Source organism: Impatiens glandulifera, unplaced genomic scaffold (genome assembly GCF_907164915.1).
Source record: "Impatiens glandulifera unplaced genomic scaffold, dImpGla2.1, whole genome shotgun sequence".
NCBI classification, from domain to species: Eukaryota; Viridiplantae; Streptophyta; class Magnoliopsida; order Ericales; family Balsaminaceae; genus Impatiens; species Impatiens glandulifera.
Window position 1 is genome coordinate 20,964 of NW_025919153.1, and position 23,895 is coordinate 44,858.

A 23,895-nucleotide genomic window follows, 5' to 3' on the forward strand; every position below is an offset into this window, starting at 1 on the left:
GCTTTGAAAATGTGAATGAATGTTTTGTTTTTTTTTTTTTGAAAAATGCCCCCAATGAAGACTAGGGCATTTTACCTCTGTGATGCAAATACAATGAAGCAGCTTGCACGAGGCTTTGAAAATGTGAATGAATGTTTTTTTTTTGTTTTTTTTTTTGAAAAATGCCCCTAGTAAAGACTAGGGCATTTTACCTCTGTGATGCAAATACAATGAAGCAGCTTGCACAAGGCCTTGAAAATGTGAATGAATGTTTTTTTTTTTTAAAATGCCCCTAGTGAAGACTAGGGCCTTTTATTAAAATGATGCACAAACAGTGAAAGAAGACTTCGATCTCTATGTCGCGTAGTTAGCTCTGGACCGAAGCATTTTCAGCGAATAAGACTTGCGGAAGGTTCTGGACTGTTTCAACCAAGACGAAATCCGACTTCTTTCTTTTCCTCCCAATGCAGAAAGATCTGACTGATAAAACCCCGCATTTCGCACAGACGATTTGTTGTGAAATGGTCATCAAGTGACCGAATTTCTGGCTCGGGGTAGGGCTTTGGTATTCATTTTTTAGAACCACCTTGAGCCGAGTGTTTCAGAGTTTCATCTGCTTCCCTCACAACATTTTTTTTAGTATCATCGGTATATCTGACCGAATCGATACGCCTAGCAAGATCGCTCAGCGGTGATTTCAAAGTCTCAACCTTTTGATGAATACTTTGCTCGTTGATTTCTTTTTTTTTTAGTATCATCGGTATATCTGACCGAATCGATACGCCTAGCAAGGTTGCCCAGCGGTGATTTCAAAGTCTCAACCTTCTGATGAATACTTTGCTCATTGATTTTTTTTAGCATCATCAGTATATCTGACCGAATCGATACGCCTAGAAAGATCGCTCAGCGGTGATTTCAAGATCTCAACCTTTTGATGAATGCTTTGTTCCTTGATTTCTTTCTTTTGAGCATGTCTCTTTTCGCGAAGCCAGACAATTCTCCTAATCCACTCAACTTTCAGGTTAGGTTCGGGTTCTGCTGTGTCTCAAAGGGTTTAAAAACAAAGATTTTTCAGCAATCGCAAGGTATTTTTGAAGGCAGTTGACAGACCAGACTTCCCTACGTGAGTCTTTTAGAAAGACTTCGAAATCGCTTTTGGAAACAGTCCTCCGTTAAGAATTGGTCTTAACGCTTACTCATTTCATAATGTCCTTGTTGGTTCATGACAATAGAGATCACTGTCTTCTTCACACTAAGGATAAACATGTTTTGAAAGATTTTGACCGAACCTATTTGATAGGTTGCCTACCTATCCCCTGAGGATGGGGAATCAGGTCCAAAGGTAGTTCAATAGTTCTTCCTTCAATTCTGAGTGCAATGGATTGAAAGGAAAATGAAAGAAATTCTCTCAACGTGCTTGTTAACAGGTCCTCAACATGTTTTTTTTTAGAAACTTGACTTTAACAATCACGTTGAAAGTTTTTTTTTCGTTTTTGTTTTTAAATGCATTTGCAAAAATGCCCCTAGTATAGAAACTAGGGGTTTGACGACAATGTCATGAAATGCATGCTTGTATGCGAATGCAGAGAAAAGATGTTGAATTCATGATATGCATTTTCCGGAAATGCCTTTTGTAGAAAGCAAATGGGCTTAGGCGTTCACCTCATTTGGAACATCTTTGACAATCACGGAACACGTGAAATGGGAAAACCCCCATGATTTTTTTCTTTTTGAAACAAATCAAAACCATGTCGTTGATTTCTTTATCTCAGGAATAGTATTTCTTGAGCGTGTCAAGATTAAAGGGTGATGAACACTCATCGCCATCGAGAGTGGCGAGGCGAACAGCTCCACCTGAAAAAATCTGCTTGATGATGAAAGGTCCCTCCCATGGCGGCTGAAATTTTCCTCTAGGGTCCTGCAGCTCTCGGGTTTTTCTAAGAACAAGGTCCCCTACAACAAGATGCCTAGGCTTAACCTTCTTGTTGAACGCCCTTGCCATGCGTTGTTGATAAGCTTGTGTCTTGCATAGGGCATCTAGCCTCCGGTCCTCCATGAGTGATAGTTGGTCGTATCTGGACTTCAGCCAATCTTCCTCGATGACGTGGCTCTCCAAAAGAACCCTGAGAGTAGGCAATTCCAACTCAATGGGTTGAACTGCCTCCATGCCATATACCAACGAATAAGGAGTTTCGCCTGTAGAGGTCCGAGCGGTGGTTCGGTAACCCCACAGAGCATAGGGTAGCTTCTCATGCCAATCCCTATATGTTTGTGTGGTTTTCTTCAAGATTGAGATCACATTCTTGTTAGCAGCCTCGACTGCCCCGTTGGTTTGCGGTCGATATGGTGAAGACTTATGATGCTCGATTTTGAATTCTCTTAAAAGTTCGAGCACATTACCTTGAAAGTGTCGTCCATTATCGGAAATCATCGAATGGGGAACCCCGTATCGGCTAATGATATTATTGCGAATGAACTTTGCCACGTGGGAGGATTTGAGGATTTTGAATGAAGAAGCCTCAACCCACTTGGTAAAGTAATCGATAGCGACCAATATGAATTCATGGCCATTGGATGCGTGAGGGTGGATTTTCCCAATGATGTCGATTCCCCATGTAGAAAATGGCCATGGAGAAATCATGTTATAGAGGAGAGAAGCGGGAGTATGCTTTAGATTAGCATAAATTTGACACTGGTGACACTTCTTGACGAACGCAATGCAATCTTGTTCCAAGTTCTGCCAAAAGTAGCCTAGCCGAAGAACTTTCTTAGCAAGAGCCATGCCATTCATGTGGGAACCGCAATTCCCAGCATGCACTTCTTCCATGATGGTAGTAGACTCCGCCTGATCTACACAAAGCATGTTTTGTCCATCAAAAGATCGTTGATAGAGACATCCCGCCACAACCACATAACTAGTGGCAAACTGACGGAGAGCGCGACGCTCTTTCTTCTGAAAGTGGGCAGGGTATTCCCCCCTTTCGATATATGATTGAATGGGCTCGAACCAAGGTTTGCTTGAGATACTAGCGTTAGCCACCACTAGTTTCTCATAGATGCGATTGCACCTCTGTTGGATTTTGAGTGGCTTGATCTTGATTCCTTCGGGAATCTGAGTCATTGCCGCGAGAGTTGCAAGGGCGTCAGCGAAACGGTTCTGACTCCTTGGAGCATGGATGAAAACAACACTTTCGAATTTGGCGATTAAACGAATGAGAAAAGAATGATAAGGTTTAAGATTGTCGCCTTTAACCTGCCAATCCCCATTGGCTTGTGAGATTACAAGATTAGAGTCTCCAATAACCTCCAATCTGCTAATCCTCTTCTCGCTAGCTAACTTGATCCCAGCAATGCATGCTTCATACTCAGCCTCATTGTTGGTGACACTATAACTCAACTTAACAGAAGTAGGATTATACGTGCCAGCAGGATCGATCAAAAGGATACCAATGCCGTAACCCTGTCTGCCCGACGCACCGTCGAACATTAACTTCCATGTTTCGGATTGAACAACCATGATCTCATCATCTGGAAAGACCATCTCTTCGTCATCGTCTCCAACGGTGATTGGTTGATCAGCTAGGAAATCAGCCACTATGCTCCCCTTGATTGACTTTTGCACGGTATATGTGATGTCATATTCTGAAATCATCATCATCCATTTAGCAAGACGCAGCGAAAGAAGAGTTCTTTGACACAAGAAACGAATGGGATCGAGTCTTGACACTAGCTTGATCGGGTGGGCTTGCATGTAGTGGCGCAACCTCTTCGTTACCCAGGCTAGTGCCTAACAGAATTTTTCCACAGAAGAATAGTTAACTCGTAACTGGTCATCCTTTTGCTGAGGTAGTAGATGGCTACCTCCTCTTTGTTCTCGTTCTCTTGGGCCAACATGCTCCCCATGGATGACTCGGTGACGGTGAGATAAAGAATCAAAGGAACTCCTGGCCTCGGAGACATGAGGATAGGAGGGGATTGCAAATAAGCTTTCACCTTATCAAAGGCGTGTTGACAAGCGTCACTCCAGACGAATTTTTTTTATCCTTCTTCAGAAGCTTGAAGAGAGGATCGCAAGTGAAAGTGAGCTTACTGATGAAGCGACTAATGTACTGGATTTTCCCGAGAAATCCTCGAACCTCTCGCTCGTTCCGGGGTGTTGGCATGGCCGTGATGGCTGCAATTTTGCTAGGGTCGACTTCTATTCCTCTCTGAGTAATTAGAAATCCCAGCATCTTACCGGCAGTGACACCGAATGTGCATTTCTTTGGATTTAAACGAAGTTGGTATTTCTGAATCCTTTGAAGGAACTTCTCTAGGTTTACAATGTGTCCCGCTCAATTCCTGGATTTCACAATCATATCATCGACGTAGACTTGAACTTCCTTGTGGATCATGTCGTGGAGAATAGTGGTGGCCGCCCTCTGATACGTGGCTCCAGCGTTCTTCAGCCCGAAAGGCATTACACGGTAGCAGAAGGTGCCAACTTCAGTGATAAAAGTAGTCTTTTCTTTGTCCTCAGGCGCCATCAAAACTTGATTATAGCCTGAGAAACCATCCATGAATGATAGGAGCTCATGACCAGCCGCGTGGTCAACCAACACGTCAATGTGTGGGAGTGGGAAATTATCTTTGGGGCTAGCTTTGTTGAGATCACGGTAGTCCACGCACACACGGACCTTTCCATCTTTCTTAGCCACAGGGACCACATTGGCGACCCATTCTGGATATTCGACAACATCCAGAAAGCCGGCTTCCAATTGTTTCTGCACCTCCTCTTTAATCTTGTCGACCATGTCGGGTTTTATACGCCGGAGCTTTTGCTTGACGGGCTTGGCATCCGGGTACAACGGAATACGATGTTGGACAATTTCGGGTCAATGCCCGGCATGTCTTTATAGGACCATGCAAAGACGTCTTTGTTAAGCTTCAAAAACTCAACTAGATGATGATGCTCGTTTTCATCTAGGATTTGGCCTTTCAAGACAATTTGTGGGTCCTCTTCCAAATTCAGATTAATCTCAACAGTCCCTTCCGTAGAAGAGACTTCATTTTCATTTTCTAAAAATCGTTTCATTTCAAATGGAAAATCGTGATCAGAAAAGCACATCATTTGAATTCAAAGAAGAACCATGCATTGCATTAAAATCGACACTGGAATCCTCAATAACGATATCCAACTCAGAAATGAAAGGAGAGTAGGAGAGTGAGAATCAACTAGAGTTTTAACAAGATGGAAAAGAATGAAGAAGAAGAGGAAGCAACAGAAGAAGACTCTTGTTTGGTGAACTTCTCGGATATGACCTCTTCAATTATTATTTTCCCCAGTGTCGAGGACAAGTGCCATGGTGGATCTGGGAACTTGTTTAGATGTGGGTGTCATCTCTTCATTGTCACTTGAATCGTCTGGGTCGGAATTGATCAATACATCAGGGTCGGCTTCCATTGAGCATGGCCTCGGAGCACTCCTTGATAACTTCCAACTTCGCGGGGATGTATGGGGCTCTCGGAAAAACTCCTTAAGTCCACCCGTGAAATATGATTCTTCTTACTATCGGAATTGATGTCGATGGTCCCCTCTACTATTGGACGATGAAGTGAAAGTGCATAGACAATGGCATTAGCATGCTTTGCGGGAATCAAGACAGATGTAGCGGTCTCCCGCATGTACTGATAATCGAAGTAGAGCTCCTAAGAGGAGGGACTCTTATTGTTGGGAGAGACGTTCATTCACAAAGACGTGTGGGCCATGCCGAATTGGCGAAATAAACGGGCGATGTTGTAGATGGTGATCACTTCCAACTCTAGAATCATGATAAACGGGAGACCACCCATCTAGAACCTCACGACATCGAAGTGATACTATAAGATGATGAAAAGGATATGATGGTCATCTGAGATACTGGTGACCATCAAGGTCTTTAAAAAGTCTTACCCGCTACATTGAGAGAATATAGGGTAAAGATAGAGTGAGGAGTTGAGCAAAGATTGCCTATCCATCACTCAAACAATAGCACAAGGGGAGACCCCCACTGAGAATAGTGAGTCGATCCCGAAGAGAACACTTGGAGACCCTGAAGGGTCTCGACCGGGAAGAGACCGGCTAGGCTCTCTGATTGTGGGTTTCCACGAAATGGACGACCCTAACGAGGTGAAGTAACAGGAGCGTCCCCTTAGAGGGACGAAGTAAGAAATAGGCTACCAATATAAGCATGTTCTACCTACGATGGACTGTGCAATGTAAGCACGAGTTCACCCGAAGAAGTTAAGAAGTAGGTGTCTCGTCACGTAGTCGAGTGGGGAATCAGCAACAAGTCCTCAGATGTGGGCCGAAGAATGGCTTGGAAGTCTTCCATAGTAGGGCATATGTGCACCCCACCAATGATGAATGCCCGAGATGCTTTGCTCCAACGCCCTTGCATGTGCGCCATTAGCCGCTCGTCTATCATGGTGCTCATCAAATGTAGAATCTCATTCACACCAAAGGGTGCAAATGTGAGAGTGTTGTCTTCGAACAACTTTCTAAAACTCCTCAGTCTTTCTTCTGATATGTCCATGACGCTCTTCGAAACACAAGTTTATTAAACCCTCACGTTTTAACACCCCTTTTCTCTTTTCGTTTTAAGGTTAGCCCTATAAGTGCCTACGTTTCCACTAACATGCTCAACATTCATCTTTTAAACATTGTGGTTGGCTTACAGCATGGAGGACACTGTAATCAAGAAGAAGTAAGATGAGAGAGACTAATGTATCTCAGTGTTTCAAGCGATACATTTTTGGGCACAAAGCCTGTCGGTGTAGCTAGTATCCTATAGATACTCCTTGACTACACGACTTCGAAGTAAAATGAGCATTTGAGCCCGTTCATGTGCAAACAGTGTTTACGACAACGCTTCTGTTTGCACACCCCTTCAATTAAAAGCGTCGAGCTTCGTCGGGTTTTACCCCCATGCAATTTGAACAAATAAGCAATCAAGCAAATGTGAATACAAAATTCACATTGTTCATGGGTTCTCACACCCTCAAGCAAAATGTTGTGAAGTTATAAACGTAACATCCTTCGAAATTTTTGGTGTAGTTTGGCCAACTACATGTTTTTGAGCTAAACATCTTAGGTAATCCCCAGCAGAGTCGCCAGTTTTCTGTACGCGTTCGTTTTCGTTTCCCTTCCGATATTCTGGCGCGTGTGCCCCCTTTTTTAATTTGATTGGCATACGCTCCATTTTTTTCCGAATTGAATTGGCCCGTACAGGTTTTAAATCGACACACTCGCAAATGTGTCGATCTAATTGACTTGAGAGTCGCCACTTTAGTTTACTTCCCAAAGAAACTAAAGAAAAGAAAAATCAGAGATTCATTTTAAGAGTTCGGTGTTTGGTTACGTATTAGGAAAGGGCCTACGGCGCTATGTCCTATACGCCTGTCTTTACAGACAGTCTCTACTCCTAAGTAATTGGCCATATGATGTTTGAAGGATTATTACATTTTCGTTCTGAGTTCAGAACTCTTTTGCTTGTGTGAGAAAATCTTAATCATTTGCAAGGGGCTAGTCCTATTCATGAGGTGTTTGAAGAGGACAAAGTATTGAAAAGAATTGAAGCATTGAAAAGCATTGAAGCATTGAAAAGCATCGAAGCATTGAAAAGCATCGAAGAGCATTGCAAAGCATAGAGCAACCTTGGCAACGAAAAACGAGAATCGGAATTCCCGAGACAGATCAAATGAGGATAGATGAGGAGAATAACAATTCGATTGGAGGACTAGAATTTTATTCTTTTGCTCAAAGGAGAGAAGAGAGTGGATTAACTTAAGGTCCCGAGTGTTTCCCAGTTTAAAATTTCCAGAGTTAAAGAGAACTCCGAACACAACACATTAAAATGAGTCATTTTCAAAAATAATTCCCGCAATTCCTAAAAAAAATTTCATACGATAGTCAAAAATATTATTAAAAGCTCACAGGAATCGAGTTTGGAATTTTCAGAGTTATAGAACCCCCCCAATATGACACTACAAAGATAGACATTTTTCCAAACGGGACCTAAAAATTCCGAGAAAAATTATTTTTGAAGAAAATAATATTTTGGAGTTTTTGGGAAAATTTGGGGAAGTTTGAAAGTGGTTTGAATGTTAGAATCATCATTTTAAGGTGGTTTGTTAAAATTAGGAAACAAACAGGACCTAAGTTTATTTATTTTTTTATTTTTTTTGAAAGTTTAAATTAAAATAAAAGCAAAAAAAGTTTAGGGGTCCAATTAAAACATCAGGAAAAGATCAGGGACTACTTTAATTTCGAATTAATAAATTAATTCGAAATTAAAGTTATCAGGCTTATTTAAAGATAAAAGAGGCTCAGGGGCCTCTTTGCAACTTCACAGGAAGTTGAAGTAATTGGAATAAAAGAAAAGTAAAAAATGAAACCTCCAGCTGATGAAGAGACTCCGGCGAGGGCGATTTCCGGCGTGTCCTGCGCCCGCGGCCGATCTCTGCTCGAAGGCGACATCGTTACAGTCCGTCCTACTCGTCGAATCTCCGCCTCCTTCATGCTGCAGCTGTGCTCACCGCGACAGTTCGCCTAGCTGCCTGAGGTTGGAGTCGCACCTAATTTTCCACAGCTGAAGAAGACGCTGCAGAATAACCAGAACACAGCACCTGCACCTCTTTCCTTTTGGCGAACGCAGATTTCGGAATTCCAACAAAAATGGACTGGATTCCTAAAACAGAAGAATTCTAATCCTAATCTAGACCTAAGCTATTCTCAATCAATGCGATTAACAGCTAAAGCTTAACCAATACAGTACATTAATCCAGCAAAGTAAACAATCCAATAAAACTCAAGTAAACTGCAGGTTCAAGGATGAATCTTATCTCATCTCAAAACTAATATAACCTAATTCAACATCTAACAGCAAACAATTAGCTTCAATTACAGCAAACAAGAATATTCAAGCCATTATCAGAATAAGAAAGAAATCAGTCTGCGATATGAATTTTTAATGAATAAATGGCATCGATGTTCATAACCGATGCCTCCAATCAACAATTTGAGATTACATGAGTCCAGAACGTTACCTGAATCGCTAAAGAAGCAAATGAATAGAGGTTCGGAAGAACATATCGATTTGGAAAATACAGATGGATTGACAGACTTCTCTCGTTTCTTCAGTGTTTGTTGTATTTATGTATCAATGTCGATCTATCCTCCACGCGACAAGCGAGGTTAAACGAAGCTGGCGTCATTGAGCGCAGCTGTTCTTCGTCGTTTTCTTACAGGACAGCAACAGGTTCTGCAATCGTCCTTTTTGTTGACCGAAAGAAACGAATTCACCAATGCAATCGAGTTCTTCCTCCTCAACAATGGAGTTCGACCTCTCTTCTCCTCTCAATCTAGTAACCGCTCAACTGGATTGGAACCTCCACTGCAGAACTGAAAAACTGATCTTTTTCTCTAAAACTCCCCCCTCAAAAAAACTGCCCTCCCCAAACTCATCTTCCCCTCTTTTTTAATTTTATTGCAGGGTTCATTTGTAGTTAGCCCAAAAGTTGAAGGGCACGCTTGGAAGAAAAGAAAAATATATATTTTCCCTTTTTTTTTCGTTTTTCTCCTTTTCCATTTTTCTTTCTTTGCACCTTCACACTAAACGAATCCCCCTGGCCTCGTATTTGCTCAGAAAATTGTGAAACTTTTATGGTCAATTCTTAACATCACGAACGTGAATCTCCTTTTTGAATGAATCCAAACGGACCTTCTTATCCAAAGTTATGATATTTTAAAGTCACCCCTCCATTTTAATCTTTTCAATCCCGCGGTTTTCACTTTCATAACTTTAATAGCCCATAACTTTGTGCAAAGAGCTTTCCCCACAATGAGGTTGGTACCAATGGAAATGCAAGACTCTTGCCTACTTCCCCATCTTCTCCTTTGCTTACGAAATGGTCCGTGTTGGTCAGGAGACTAGCCTCACAAAAACGTGTCAGTTCATGCATCACCTTCGCTGCGGGCGACTTGGACTGAGATTCAGGGAGAACTGGGAGATGTATTTGGTGTCGTTGGAAAGATAATTCAAAGGGCTTTCCAACGGTTGCTCATACACTGAATATGGATCATTGGTGCAAAAGATATGATTTTTAGAAGTGCAACATAGCTTCAGCTAGCTCCCAGGACTTGAATCGGTAGTTTTTCCTTCTTTTTGAGCATTTTCTGCACAAATTTGCAAACAATAACATTATACTCAAAATTCAAGATTTTTCAAAACGTACAACATGAACGTGTCACGGGTTGGGAAAACAGAGTCGTTATGAAACTCGACCTTTGGATCGTTATCTTTTAAGCTTTACCGGATCAGTTTTCCACGAGGTGATTCTATTTTTGTTTTCCCGGTTCAATAAACAAACATGAGTATTATTTCGGGCCGGGTTTTTCTATTAGGTATCTAGGGTGTAAAAATGGGGTGTCTACAGAATGCCCCTCTTGGACAGAGTTTGGAGAAAAAAAATCTTGTTTTCATAAAACGTGTGTCCAAGCCTGAACAAATAGGCACCGCATTTTTATTTTCTCATTTTTACCCCGAGCTGAATGAATGAAAGGGAAAAGAAAGATACAACCTGACAGTGTTCTTCATTGGTTCTTCTCTTTTAGCCCTTTTCACATGTGAAGAAACCAGAAGTATGAGCCATGAAACGATCCTCGTGGCATACCTGTAAGAGAGAATGAGACATTAGAACAAGTTTCGTATCAAAGCTTACATAGGAATTTTGGGAAGCAGCATCTTGTCACGATCAGATTCAATAATAGATCGTCATGAGTCATCTTTTCACAGCCGATCTCGTGTGAATTCTTGTCAAGTGAAAGTTCACAAGTAAAAACCTGCAAAACAAGAGAAACACAATGATAAAGCCAATAGGCTGTCAGTTTAAGAATCAGTTAACAAACCTCTGTGTATATCCTCATCAAGGAACCCTACAACTCAAAACGTAATCTCCTAGGTTCACCGATAGACAAAATAGTCGTTCGTTGAGACCTTGTAGAACCATATACCCCTCCGGGGGTACTCTTCAACAAAGCAACACAACCCTTTGTCTTCAAAGGATTGAAATCATCGCGGCCTAGATGGTCTCGATGAAGAACACAACATGTCAAAATCCGTGGAGGATCCTTGTGGCTTCAAACATTCATAAGAATTTTTTTTTTTGTTTTTTTTTTGTTTTTTTTTTATTTATTTATATTTTTTTGAACGCCGGAACGATGACACTCGCGACGATTAGGGATAGAGAAAACAATCGTCTCCCCAACTGCAAGAGCAGATCGGAGCAAGGGGTTTCTCCAATAAATAGAAGCGAAGAAAATAGTCGCCACCCTGGCTGTGAGAGCAAACCGGAGCATGAGTTTTCTCCATCGAGCGATAATGAAGCAGTCAAACGCCCCTCCGACTGCACGAGCAGATCGGAGTTCGGGTCTTCTCCAATTAATGGAAACGAAGAAAACAATCGCCACCCCGGCTGCGAGAGCAAACCGGAGCATGGGTTTTCTCCGTTGAACGGCAATGAAGAAAACAATCGCCTCCCCAACTGCGAGAGCAGATCAGAGCATGGGTTTTCTCCAATGAATGGCTATGAAGAAGTCAATCGCCCCTCCGACTGCAAGAGCAGATCGGAGTTTGGGTCTTCTCCAATTAATGGAAGCGAAGAAAACAATCGCCACCCCGGCTGCAAGAGCAAACCGGAGCATGAGTTTTCTCCGTTGAACGGCAATGAAGAAAACAATCGCCTCCCCAACTACGAGAGCAGATCGGAGCAGGGGTTTTCTCCAATGAACGGCTATGAAGAAGTCAATCGCCCCTCCGACTGCAAGAGCAGATCGGAGTTTGGGTCTTCTCCAATTAATGGAAGCGAAGAAAACAATCGCCACCCCCGCTGCAAGAGCAAACCGGAGCATGGGTTTTCTCCGTTGAACGGCAATGAAGAAAACAATCGCCTCCCCAACTGCGAGAGCAGATCGGAGCAGGGGTTTTCTCCAATGAAGGGCTATGAAGAAGTCAATCGCCCCTCCGACTGCAAGAGCAGATCGGAGTTTGGGTCTTCTCCAATTAATGGAAGCGAAGAAAACAATCGCCACCCCGGCTGCAAGAGCAAACCGGAGCATGGGTTTTCTCCGTTGAACGACAATGAAGAAAACAATCGCCTCCCCAACTACGAGAGCAGATCGGAGTAGGGGTTTTCTCCAATGAACGGCTATGAAGAAGTCAATCGCCCCTCCGACTGCAAGAGCAGATCGGAGTTTGGGTCTTCTCCAATTAATGGAAGCGAAGAAAACAATCGCCACCCCGGCTGCGAGAGCAAACCGGAGCATGGGTTTTCTCCGTTGAACGGCAATGAAGAAAACAATCGTCTCCCCAACTGCGAGAGCAGATCGGAGCAGGGGTTTTCTCCAATGAACGGCTATGAAGAAGTCAATCGCCCCTCCGACTGCAAGAGCAGATCGGAGTTTGGGTCTTCTCCAATTAATGGAAGCGAAGAAAACAATCGCCACCCCGGCTGCGAGAGCAAACCGGAGCATGGGTTTTCTCCGTTGAACGGCAATGAAGAAAACAATCGCCTCCCCAACTGCGAGATCAGATCGGAGCAGGGGTTTTCTCCAATGAACGGCTATGAAGAAGTCAATCGCCCCTCCGACTGCAAGAGCATATCGGAGTTTGGGGACTTCTCCTAATTAATGGAAGCGAAGAAAACAATCTCCACCCCGGCTGCGAGAGCAAACCGGATCATGGGTTTTCTCCGTTGAACGGCAATGAAGAAAACAATCGCCTCCCCAACTGCGAGAGCAGATCGGAGCAGGGGTTTTCTCCAATGAACGGCTATGAAGAAGTCAATTGCCCCTCCGACTGCAAGAGCAGATCGGAGTTTGGGTCTTCTCCAATTAATGGAAGCGAAGAAAACAATCGCCACCCCGGCTGCAAGAGCAAACCGGAGCATGGGTTTTCTCCGTTGAACGGCAATGAAGAAAACAATCGCCTCCCCAACTGCGAGAGCAGATCGGAGCAGGGGTTTTCTCCAATGAACTGCTATGAAGAAGCCAATCGCCCCTCCGACTGCAAGAGCAGATCGGAGTTTGGGTCTTCTCCAATTAATAGATGCAAAGAAAACAATCGTCACCCCTGGCTGCAAGAGCAAACCGGAGCATGGGTTTTCTCCGTTGACGGCAATGAAGAAAACAATCGCCTCCCCAACTGCGAGAGCAGATCGGAGCAGGGGTTTCTCCAATGAACGGCTATGAAGAAGTCAATCGCCCCTCCGACTGCAAGAGCAGATCGGAGTTTGGGTCTTCTCCAATTAATGGAAGCGAAGAAAACAATCGCCACCCCGGCTGCGAGAGCAAACCGGAGCATGGGTTTTCTCCGTTGAACGGCAATGAAGAAAACAATCGCCTCCCCAACTGCGAGAGCAGATCGGAGCAGGAGTTTTCTCCAATGAATGGCTATGAAGAAGTCAATCGCCCCTCCGACTGCAAGAGCATATCGGAGTTTGGGTCTTCTCCAATTAATGGAAGCGAAGAAAACAATCGCCACCCCGGCTGCGAGAGCAGACCGGAGCATGGGTTTTCTCCGTTGAACGGCAATGAAGAAAACAATCGCCTCCCCAACTGCGAGAGCAGATCGGGGTAAGGGTTTTCTCCAATGAACGGCTATGAAGAAGTCAATCGCCCCTCCGACTGCAAGAGCAGATCGGAGTTTGGGTCTTCTCCAATTAATGGAAGCGAAGAAAACAATCGCCACCCCGGCTGCGAGAGCAAACCGGAGCATGAGTTTTCTCCGTTGAACGACAATGAAGAAAATAATCGCCTCCCCAACTGCGAGAGCAGATCGGAGCAGGGGTTTTCTCCAATGAACTGACTATGAAGAAGTCAATCGCCCCTCCGACTGCAAGAGCATATCGGAGTTTGGGTCTTCTCCAATTAATGGAAGCGAAGAAAACAATCGCCACCCCGGCTGCGAGAGCAGACCGGAGCATGGGTTTTCTCCGTTGCACGGCAATGAAGAAAACAATCGCCTCCCCAACTGCGAGAGCAGATCGGAGCAGGGTTTTCTCCAATAAACGGCTATGAAGAAGTCAATCGCCCCTCCGACTGCAAGAGCAGATCGGAGTTTGGGTCTTCTCCAATTAATGGAAGCGAAGAAAACAATCGCCACCCCGGCTGCGAGAGCAAACCGGAGAATGAGTTTTCTCCGTTGAACGGCAATGAAGAAAACAATCACCTCCCCAACTGCGAGAGCAGATCGGAGCAGGGGTTTTCTCCAATGAACGGCTATGAAGAAGTCAATCGCCCCTCCGACTGCAAGAGCAGATCGGAGTTTGGGTCTTCTCCAATTAATGGAAGCGAAGAAAACAATCGCCACCCCGGCTGCGAGAGCAAACCGGAGCATGGGTTTTCTCTATTGAACGGCAATGAAGAAAACAATCGCCTCCCCAACTGCGAGAGCAGATCAGAGTAGGGGTTTTCTCCAATGAACGGCTATGAAGAAGTCAATCGCCCCTCCGACTGCAAGAGCAGATCGGAGTTTGGGTCTCCTCCAATTAATGATAGAGTCTCAGGGACAACAATGCGTAAACACCCCCAAAAGATGGAGTTCACGGACAAGGGTAAAGAGAGCAACGTCTCATGACCATAAGAACAATCGAAGTGGGAGTTTCTCGAGTAAAGGAATTAGAACATCCGAATCGCAGAGACTAGGTTCTAAACCAAGGATTACAAAAGAAACACATAAAACGGAAGACTAGTATTAACATGGAACTTTGAAAATGGCTCCAGCAAAGACTAGAGTATTCGGACCACATGAAGTGAAAGATAAAGACACAATCAGTACGTGGCTTGAAGATATGAATGCATGTTGTTGTTTTTTTTTAAAAAATGTCCCTAGTGAAGACGAGGGCATTTAACCTCTGTGATGCAAATACAATGAAGTAGCTTGCACAAGGCTTTGAAAATGTGAATGAATGTTTTTTTTTTTTTTAAATTCCCTAGTGAAGACGAGGGCATTTAACCTCTGTGATGCAAATACAATGAAGCAGCCTGCACAAGGCTTTGAAAATGTGAATGAATGTTTTTTTTTTGTTTTGAAAAAATGCCCCTAGTGAAGACTAGGGCATTTTACCTCTGTGATGCAAATACAATGAAGCAGCTTGCACAAGGATTTGAAAATGTGAATGCATGTTTTTTTTTTTTTTTAAAAATGCCCCTAGTGAAGACTAGGGCCTTTTATTAAAATGATGCACAAACAGTGAAAGAAGACTTCGATCTCTATGTCGCGTGGTTAGCTCTAGACCGAAACATTTTCAGCGAATAAGACTTGCGGAAGGTTCTGGACTGTCTCAGCCAAGACGAAATCCGACTTCTTTCTTTTCCTCCCAACTGTAGAAAGATCTGACTGATAAAACCCCGCATTTCGCACAGACGATTTGTTGTGAAATGGTCATCAAGTGACCGAATTTCTGGCTCGGAGGTAGGGCTTTGGTATTCATTTTTTAGAACCACCTTGAGCCGAGTGTTTCAGAGTTTCATCTGCTTCCCTCGCAACATTTTTTTTAGTATCATCTGTATATCTGACCGAATCGATACGCTTAGCGAGATCGCTCAGCGGTGATTTCAAAGTTTCAACCTTTTGATGAATACTTTGCTCGTTGATTTCTTTTTTTTTAGTATCATCGGTATATCTGACCGAATCGATACGCCTAGCAAGGTTGCCCAGCGGTGATTTCAAAGTCTCAACCTTCTGATGAATACTTTGCTCATTGATTTTTTTTAGCATCATCGGTATATCTGACCGAATCGATACGCCTAGCAAGATCGCTCAGCGGTGATTTCAAGATCTCAACCTTTTGATGAATGCTTTGTTCCTTGATTTCTTTCTTTTGAGCATGTCTCTTTTCGCGAAGCCAGACAATTCTCCTAATCCACTCAACTTTCAGGTTAGGTTCGGGTTCTGCTGTGTCTCAAAGGGTTTAAAACAAAGATTTTTCAGCAATCGCAAGGTATTTTTGAAGGCAGTTGACAGACCAGACTTCCCTACGTGAGTCTTTTAGAAAGACTTCGAAATCGCTTTTGGAAACAGTCCTCGGTTAAGAATTGGTCTTAACGCTTACTCATTTCATAATGTCCTTGTTGGTTCATGACAATAGAGATCACTGTCTTCTTCACACTAAAAATAAAAATGTTTTGAATGATTTTGACCGAACCTATTTGATAGGTTGCCTACCTATCCCCTGAGGATGGGGAATAAGGTCCAAAGGTAGTTCAATAGTTCTTCCTTCAATTCTGAGTGCAATTGATTGAAAGGAAAATGAAAGGAATTCTCTCAGCGTGCTTGTTAACAGGTCCTCAACACGTTTTTTTTAGAAACTTGACCTTAACAATCACGTTGAAAGTTTTTTTTTTTAAATGCATTTGCAAAAATGCCCCTAGTATAGAAACTAGGGGTTCGAAGACAATGTCATGAAATGCATGCTTGTATGCAAATGCAGAAAAAAATATGTTGAACTCATGATATGCATTTTCCGGAAATGCCTTTTGTAGAAAGCAAATGGGCTTAAGCATCCACCTCATTTGGAACATCTTTGACAATCACGGAACACGTGAAATGAGAAAACCCCCATGATTTTTTCTTTTTGAAACAAATCAAAACCATGTCGTTGATTTCTTTATCTCAGGAATAGTATTTCTTGAGCGTGTCAAGATTAAAGGGTGATGAACACTCATCGCCATCGAGAGTGGCGAGGCGAACAGCTCCACCTGAAAAAATCTGCTTGATGATGAAAGGTCCCTCCCATGGCGGCTGAAATTTTCCTCTAGGGTCCTGCAGCTCTCGGGTCTTTCTAAGAACAAGGTCTCCTACAACAAGATGCCTAGGCTTGACCTTCTTGTTGAACGCCCTTGCCATGCGTTGTTGATAAGCTTGTGTCTTGCATAGGGCATCTAGCCTCCGGTCCTCCATGAGTGATAGTTGGTCGTATCTGGACTTCAGCCAATCTTCCTCGATGACGTGGCTCTCCAAAAGAACCCTGAGAGTAGGCAATTCCAACTCAATGGGTTGAACTGCCTCCATGCCATATACCAACGAATAAGGAGTTTCGCCTGTAGAAGTCCAAGCGGTGGTTCGGTAACCCCATAGAGCATAGGGTAGCTTCTCATGCCAATCCCTATATGTTTGTGTGGTTTTCTTCAAGATTGAGATCACGTTCTTGTTAGCAGCCTCGACTGCCCCGTTGGTTTGTGGTCGATATGGTGAAGACTTATGATGCTCGATTTTGAATTCTCTCAAAAGCTCGAGCACATTACCTTGAAAGTGTCGCCCATTATCAGAAATCATCGAATGGGGAACCCCGTATCGACTAATGATATTATTGCGAATGAACTTTGCCACGTGGGAGGATTTGAGGATTTTGAACGAAGAAGCCTCAACCCACTTGGTAAAATAGTCGATAGCAACCGAGATGAATTCATGGCCATTGGACGCGTGGGGGTGGATTTTCCCAATGATGTCTATTCCCCATGTAGAGAATGGCCATGGAGAAGTCATGTTATAGAGGTGAGAAGCGGGAGTATGTTTTAGATTAGCATAAATTTGACACTGGTGACACGTCTTGACGAACGCAATGCAATCCTGTTCCAAGTTCTGCCAAAAGTAGCCTAGCCGAAGAACTTTCTTAGCAAGAGCCATGCCATTCATGTGGGAACCGCAATTCCCAGCATGCACTTCTTCCATGATGGTAGTAGACTCCGCCTGATCTACACAAAGCATGTTTTGTCCATCAAAAGATCGTCGATAGAGACGTCCTGCCACAACCACATAGCTAGTGGCAAATTGACGGAGAGCGCGACGCTCTTTCTTCTGAAAGTGGGCAGGGTATTCCCCCCTTTCGATATATGATTGAATGGGCTCGAACCAAGGTTTGCTTGAGATACTAGTGTTAGCAACCACTAGTTTCTCATAGATGCGATTGCACCTCTGTTGGATTTTGAGTGGCTTGATCTTGATTCCTTCGGGAATTTGAGTCATTGCCGCGAGAGTTGCAAGGGCGTCAGCGAAATGATTCTGACTCCTTGGAGCATGGATGAAAACAACACTTTCGAATTTGGCGATTAAACGCATGAGGAAAGAATGATAAGGTTTAAGATTGTCGCCTTTGACCTGCCAATCTCCATTGGCTTGTGAAATTACAAGATTCGAGTCTCCAATAACCTCCAATCTGCTAATCCTCTTCTCGCTGGCTAACTTGATCCCAACAATGCATGCTTCGTACTCAGCTTCGTTGTTGGTGACACTATAACTCAACTTAACAGAAGTAGGATTATACGTGCCAGTAGGATCGATCAAAAGGATACCAATGTCGTAACCCTGTCTGCCCTAAGCGCCATCGAACATTAACTTCCACGTATCGGATTGAACAACCATGATCTCATCATCTGGAAAGGCCATCTCTTCGTCATCGTCTCCAACGGTGATTGGTTGATCAGCTAGGAAATCAGCCACTATGCTCCCCTTGATTGACTTTTGCACGGTATATGTGATGTCATATTCTGAAATCATCATCATCCATTTAGCAAGACGCAGCGAAAGAAGAGTTCTTTGAAACAAGAAACGAATGGGATCGAGTCTTGACACTAGCTTGATTGGGTGGGCTTGCATGTAGTGGCGCAACCTCTTCGTTACCCAGGCTAGTGCCCAACAGACTTTTTCCACAGAAGAATAATTCAACTCATAACTGGTCATCCTCTTGCTGAGATAGTAGACAGCTACTTCCTCCTTGTTCTCGTTCTCTTGGGCCAACATGCTCCCCATGGATGACTCGGTGACGGTGAGATAAAGAATCAAAGGAACTCCCGGCCTTGGAGACATGAGGATAGGCGGGGATTGTAGATAGGCTTTCACCTTATCAAAGGCATGTTGACAAGCGTCACTCCAGATGAATCTTTGATCCTTCTTCAGAAGCTTGAAGAGAGGATCACAAGTGGAAGTGAGTTTACTTATGAAGAGACTAATGTACTGGATTTTCCCTAGAAATCCTCGAACCTCTCGCTCGTTCCGGGGTGTTGGCATGGCCGTGATGGCTGCAATTTTGCTAGGGTCGACTTCTATTCCTCTCTGTGTAATTAGAAATCTCAGCATCTTACCGGCAGTGACACCGAATGTGCATTTCTTTGGATTTAAACGAAGTTGGTATTTCTGAATTCTCTAAAGGAGCTTCTTTAGGTTTACAATGTGTCCCGCTTGATTCCTGAATTTGACAATCATATCATCGACGTAGACTTCGACTTCCTTGTGGATCATGTCGTGGAGAATAGTGGTGACCGCCCTCTGATACGTGGCTCCAGCGTTCTTTAGCCCGAAAGGCATTACACGGTAGCAAAAGGTGTCAACTTCAATGATAAAAGTAATCTTTTCTTTGTCCTTGGATGCCATCAAAACTTGATTATAGCTTGAGAAACCATCCATGAATGATAGGAGTTCATGACCAGCCGCGTGGTCAACCAACACGTCAATGTGTGGGAGTGGGAAATTATCTTTAGGGCTAGCTTTGTTGAGATCACTGTAGTTCACGAACACACGAATTTTTCCATCTTTCTTAGCCACGGGGACCACATTGACGACCCATTCTAGATATTCGACAACATCCAAAAAGCCGGCTTCCAATTGTTTCTACACCTCTTCCTTAATCTCGTCGACCATGTCGGGTTTCATACACTAGAGCTTCTGCTTGACAGGCTTGGCATCCGGGTACAACGTAATACGATGTTGGACAATTTTGGGGTCAATGTCCGACATGCTTTTATAGAACCATGCAAATATGTATTTGTTAAGCTTCAACAGCTCAACTAGATGATGACGCTCGTTTTCATCTAGGTTTTGGCCTATCAAGACAATTTGTGGATCCTCTCCCGAATTCAAATTAATTTCAATAGTTTCTTCCGCAGAAGAGACTTGATTCTCATTTTCTAAGAAATTTTCATTTCAAATGGAAAATCGTTATCAGAAAAGCACATCATTTGAATTCAAAGAAGAATCATGCATTGCATTAAAATCGACACTAGAATCCTCAATAACGACATCCAACTCAGAAATGAAAGGAGAGTAGGAGAGTGAGAATCAACTGGAGTTTTAACAAGATGGAAAAGAATGAAGAAGAAGAGGAAGCAACAGAAGAAGACTCTTGTTTGGTGAACTTCTCGGATATGACATCTTCAATTATTGTTTTCCTAGTGTCGAGGACAAGTGCCATAGTTGATCTGGAAACTTGTTTAGATGTGGGTGCCATCTCTTCATTGTCACTTGAATCGTCTGAGTCGGAATATATCAATACATCAGGGTCGGCTTCCATTGAGCATGGCTTCGGAGCGTTCCTTCATAGCTTCCGACTTCGCGGGGATGTATGAGGCTCTCGGAAAAGCTCGTTAAGTCCACCTGTGAAATATGATTCTTCTTACTATCGGAATTGATGTCAATGGTCCCCTCTACTATTAGCTGATGAAGCGAAAGTGCATAGACAATGGCATTAACATGCTCTACGAGAATCAAGACAGATGTAGCGGTCTCCCATATGTACTAATAACCGAAGTACAACTCCTAAGAGGAGGGACTCTTATTGTTGTGAGAGACGTACCTTCATAAAGATGTTTGGACAACGCTGAATTGGCGAAATAAACGGGTGATGCCGTAGATGATGATCACTTCAAACTCTAGAATCATGATAAACGGGTAACCACCCATCTAGAACCTCACAACATCGAAGTGATACTACAAGATGATGAAAAGGATATGATGGTCGTCTGAGATATTGTGACCATCGTGGTCTTAGAAAGTCTTGACGGCTACATAGGGAGAATATAGGGTAAAGATAAAGTGGGGAGTCGAGCGAAGATTGCCTATCCACCACTCAAACAATAGCACAAGGGGAGACCCCCGCAGAGAATAGTGTGTCAGTCCCGAAGAGAACTCTTGGTGACCCTAAAGGGTCTCGACTAGGATGAGACCGGCTAGGCTCTCTGATTGTGGGTTTCCACGAAATGGACGACCCTAACGAGGTGAAGTAACAGGAGCGTCCCCTTAGAGGGACGAAGTAAGAAATAGGCTACCAATATAAGCATGTTCTACCTACGATGGACTGTGCAATGTAAGCACGAGTTCACCCGAAGAAGTTAAGAAGTAGGTGTCTCGTCACGTAGTCGAGTGGGGAATCAGCAACAAGTCCTCAGATGTGGGCCGAAGAATGGCTTGGAAGTCTTCCATAGTAGGGCATATGTGCACCCCACCAATGATGAATGCCCGAGATGCTTTGCTCCAACGCCCTTGCATGTGCGCCATTAGCCGCTCGTCTATCATGGTGCTCATCAAATGTAGAATCTCATTCACACCAAAGGGTGCAAATGTGAGAGTGTTGTCTTCGAACAACTTTCTAAAACTCCTCAGTCTTTCTTCTGATGTGTCCATGACGCTCTTCGAAACACAAGTTTATTAACCCTCACGTTTTAACACCGCTTTTCTCTTTTCGTTTTAAGGTTAGCCCTATAAGTGCCTACGTTTCCACTAACATGCTCAACATTCATCTTTTAAACATTGTGGTTGGCTTACAGCATGGAGGACACTGTAATCAAGAAGAAGTAAGATGAGAGAGACTAATGTATCTCAGTGTTTCAAGCGATACATTTTTGGGCACAAAGCCTGTCGGTGTAGCTAGTATCCTATAGATACTCCTTGACTACACGACTTCGAAGTAAAATGAGCATTTGAGCCCGTTCATGTGCAAACAGTGTTTACGACAACGCTTCTGTTTGCACACCCCTTCAATTAAAAGCGTCGAGCTTCGTCGGGTTTACCCCCATGCAATTTGAACAAATAAGCAATCAAGCAAATGTGAATACAAAATTCACATTGTTCACGGGTTCTCACACCCTCAAGCAAAATGTTGTGAAATTATAAACGTAACATCCTTCGAAATTTTTAGGTTAGTTTGGCCAACTACATATTTTGAGCTAAACATCTTAGGTAATCCCCAGCAGAGTCGCCAGTTTTCTGTACGCGTTCATTTTTGTTTCCCTTCCGATTTTCTGGCGCGTGTGCCCATTTTTTTATTTGGTTGGCATACGCTCCCTTTTTTTCGAATTGAATTGGCCCGTACAGGTTTTAAATCGACACACTCGCAAATGTGTCGATCTAATTGACTTGAGAGTCGCCACTTTAGTTTACTTCCCAAAGAAACTAAAGAAAAGAAAAATCAGAGATTCATTTTAAGAGTCCGGTGTTTGGTTACGTATTAGGAAAGGGCCTACGGCGCTATGTCCTATACGCCTGTCTTTACAGACAGTCTCTACTCCTAAGTAATTGGCCATATGATGTTTGAAGGATTATTACATTTTCGTTCTGAGTTCAGAACTCTTTTGCTTGTGTGAGAAAATCTTAATCATTTGCAAGGGGCTAGTCCTATTCATGAGGTGTTTGAAGAGGACAAAGTATTGAAAAGAATTGAAGCATTGAAAAGCATTGAAGCATTGAAAAGCATCGAAGCATTGAAAAGCATCGAAGAGCATTGCAAAGCATAGAGCAACCTTGGCAACGAAAAACGAGAATCGGAATTCCCGAGACAGATCAAATGAGGATAGATGAGGAGAATAACAATTCGATTGGAGGACTAGAATTTTATTCTTTTGCTCAAAGGAGAGAAGAGAGTGGATTAACTTAAGGTCCCGAGTGTTTCCCAGTTTAAAATTTCCAGAGTTAAAGAGAACTCCGAACACAACACATTAAAATGAGTCATTTTCAAAAATAATTCCCGCAATTCCTAAAAAAAATTTCATACGATAGTCAAAAATATTATTAAAAGCTCACAGGAATCGAGTTTGGAATTTTCAGAGTTATAGAACCCCCCCAATATGACACTACAAAGATAGACATTTTTCCAAACGGGACCTAAAAATTCCGAGAAAAATTATTTTTGAAGAAAATAATATTTTGGAGTTTTTGGGAAAATTTGGGGAAGTTTGAAAGTGGTTTGAATGTTAGAATCATCATTTTAAGGTGGTTTGTTAAAATTAGGAAACAAACAGGACCTAAGTTTATTTATTTTTTTATTTTTTTTGAAAGTTTAAATTAAAATAAAAGCAAAAGAAAGTTTAGGGGTCCAATTAAAACATCAGGAAAAGATCAGGGACTACTTTAATTTCGAATTAATAAATTAATTCGAAATTAAAGTTATCAGGCTTATTTAAAGATAAAAGAGGCTCAGGGGCCTCTTCGCAACTTCACAGGAAGTTGAAGGAATTGGAATAAAAGAAAAGTAAAAAATGAAACCTCCAGCTGATGAAGAGACTCCGGCGAGGGCGATTTCCGGCGTGTCCTGCGCCCGCGGCCGATCTCTGCTCGAAGGCGACATCGTTACAGTCCGTCCTACTCGTCGAATCTCCGCCTCCTTCCTGCTGCAGCTGTGCTCACCGCGACAGTTCGCCTAGCTGCCTGAGGTTGGAGTCGCGCCTAATTTTCCACAGCTGAAGAAGACGCTGCAGAATAACCAGAATACAGCACCTGCACCTCTTTCCTTTTGGCGAACGCAGATTTCGGAATTCCAACAAAAATGGACTGGATTCCTAAAACAGAAGAAATCTAATCCTAATCTAGACCTAAGCTATTCTCAATCAATGCGATTAACAGCTAAAGCTTAACCAATACAGGACATTAATCCAGCAAAGTAAACAATCCAATAAAACTCAAGTAAACTGCAGGTTCAAGGATGAATCTTATCTCATCTCAAAACTAATATAACCTAATTCAACATCTAACAGCAAACAATTAGCTTCAATTACAGCAAACAAGAATATTCAAGCCATTATCAGAATAAGAAAGAAATCAGTCTGCGATATGAATTTTTAATGAATAAATG

At 43.0% G+C, this 23,895-nt stretch overlaps 1 protein-coding gene across 1 annotated transcript; it reads right to left on the minus strand.

Moving 5' to 3' along the window:
* Window positions 1-16,670: 16,670 nt before the first annotated feature.
* On the minus strand, window positions 16,671-23,391 carry LOC124917607. Its single transcript, XM_047457997.1, has 5 exons — window positions 23,310-23,391; window positions 19,757-19,960; window positions 19,224-19,621; window positions 18,417-19,109; window positions 16,671-18,371 (listed from the first exon to the last, which is right to left on the minus strand). Exons 1-5 carry the CDS (start codon window positions 23,389-23,391, stop codon window positions 16,671-16,673), a joined length of 3,078 nt encoding a protein of 1,025 aa, XP_047313953.1.
* Window positions 23,392-23,895: the final 504 nt, after the last annotated feature.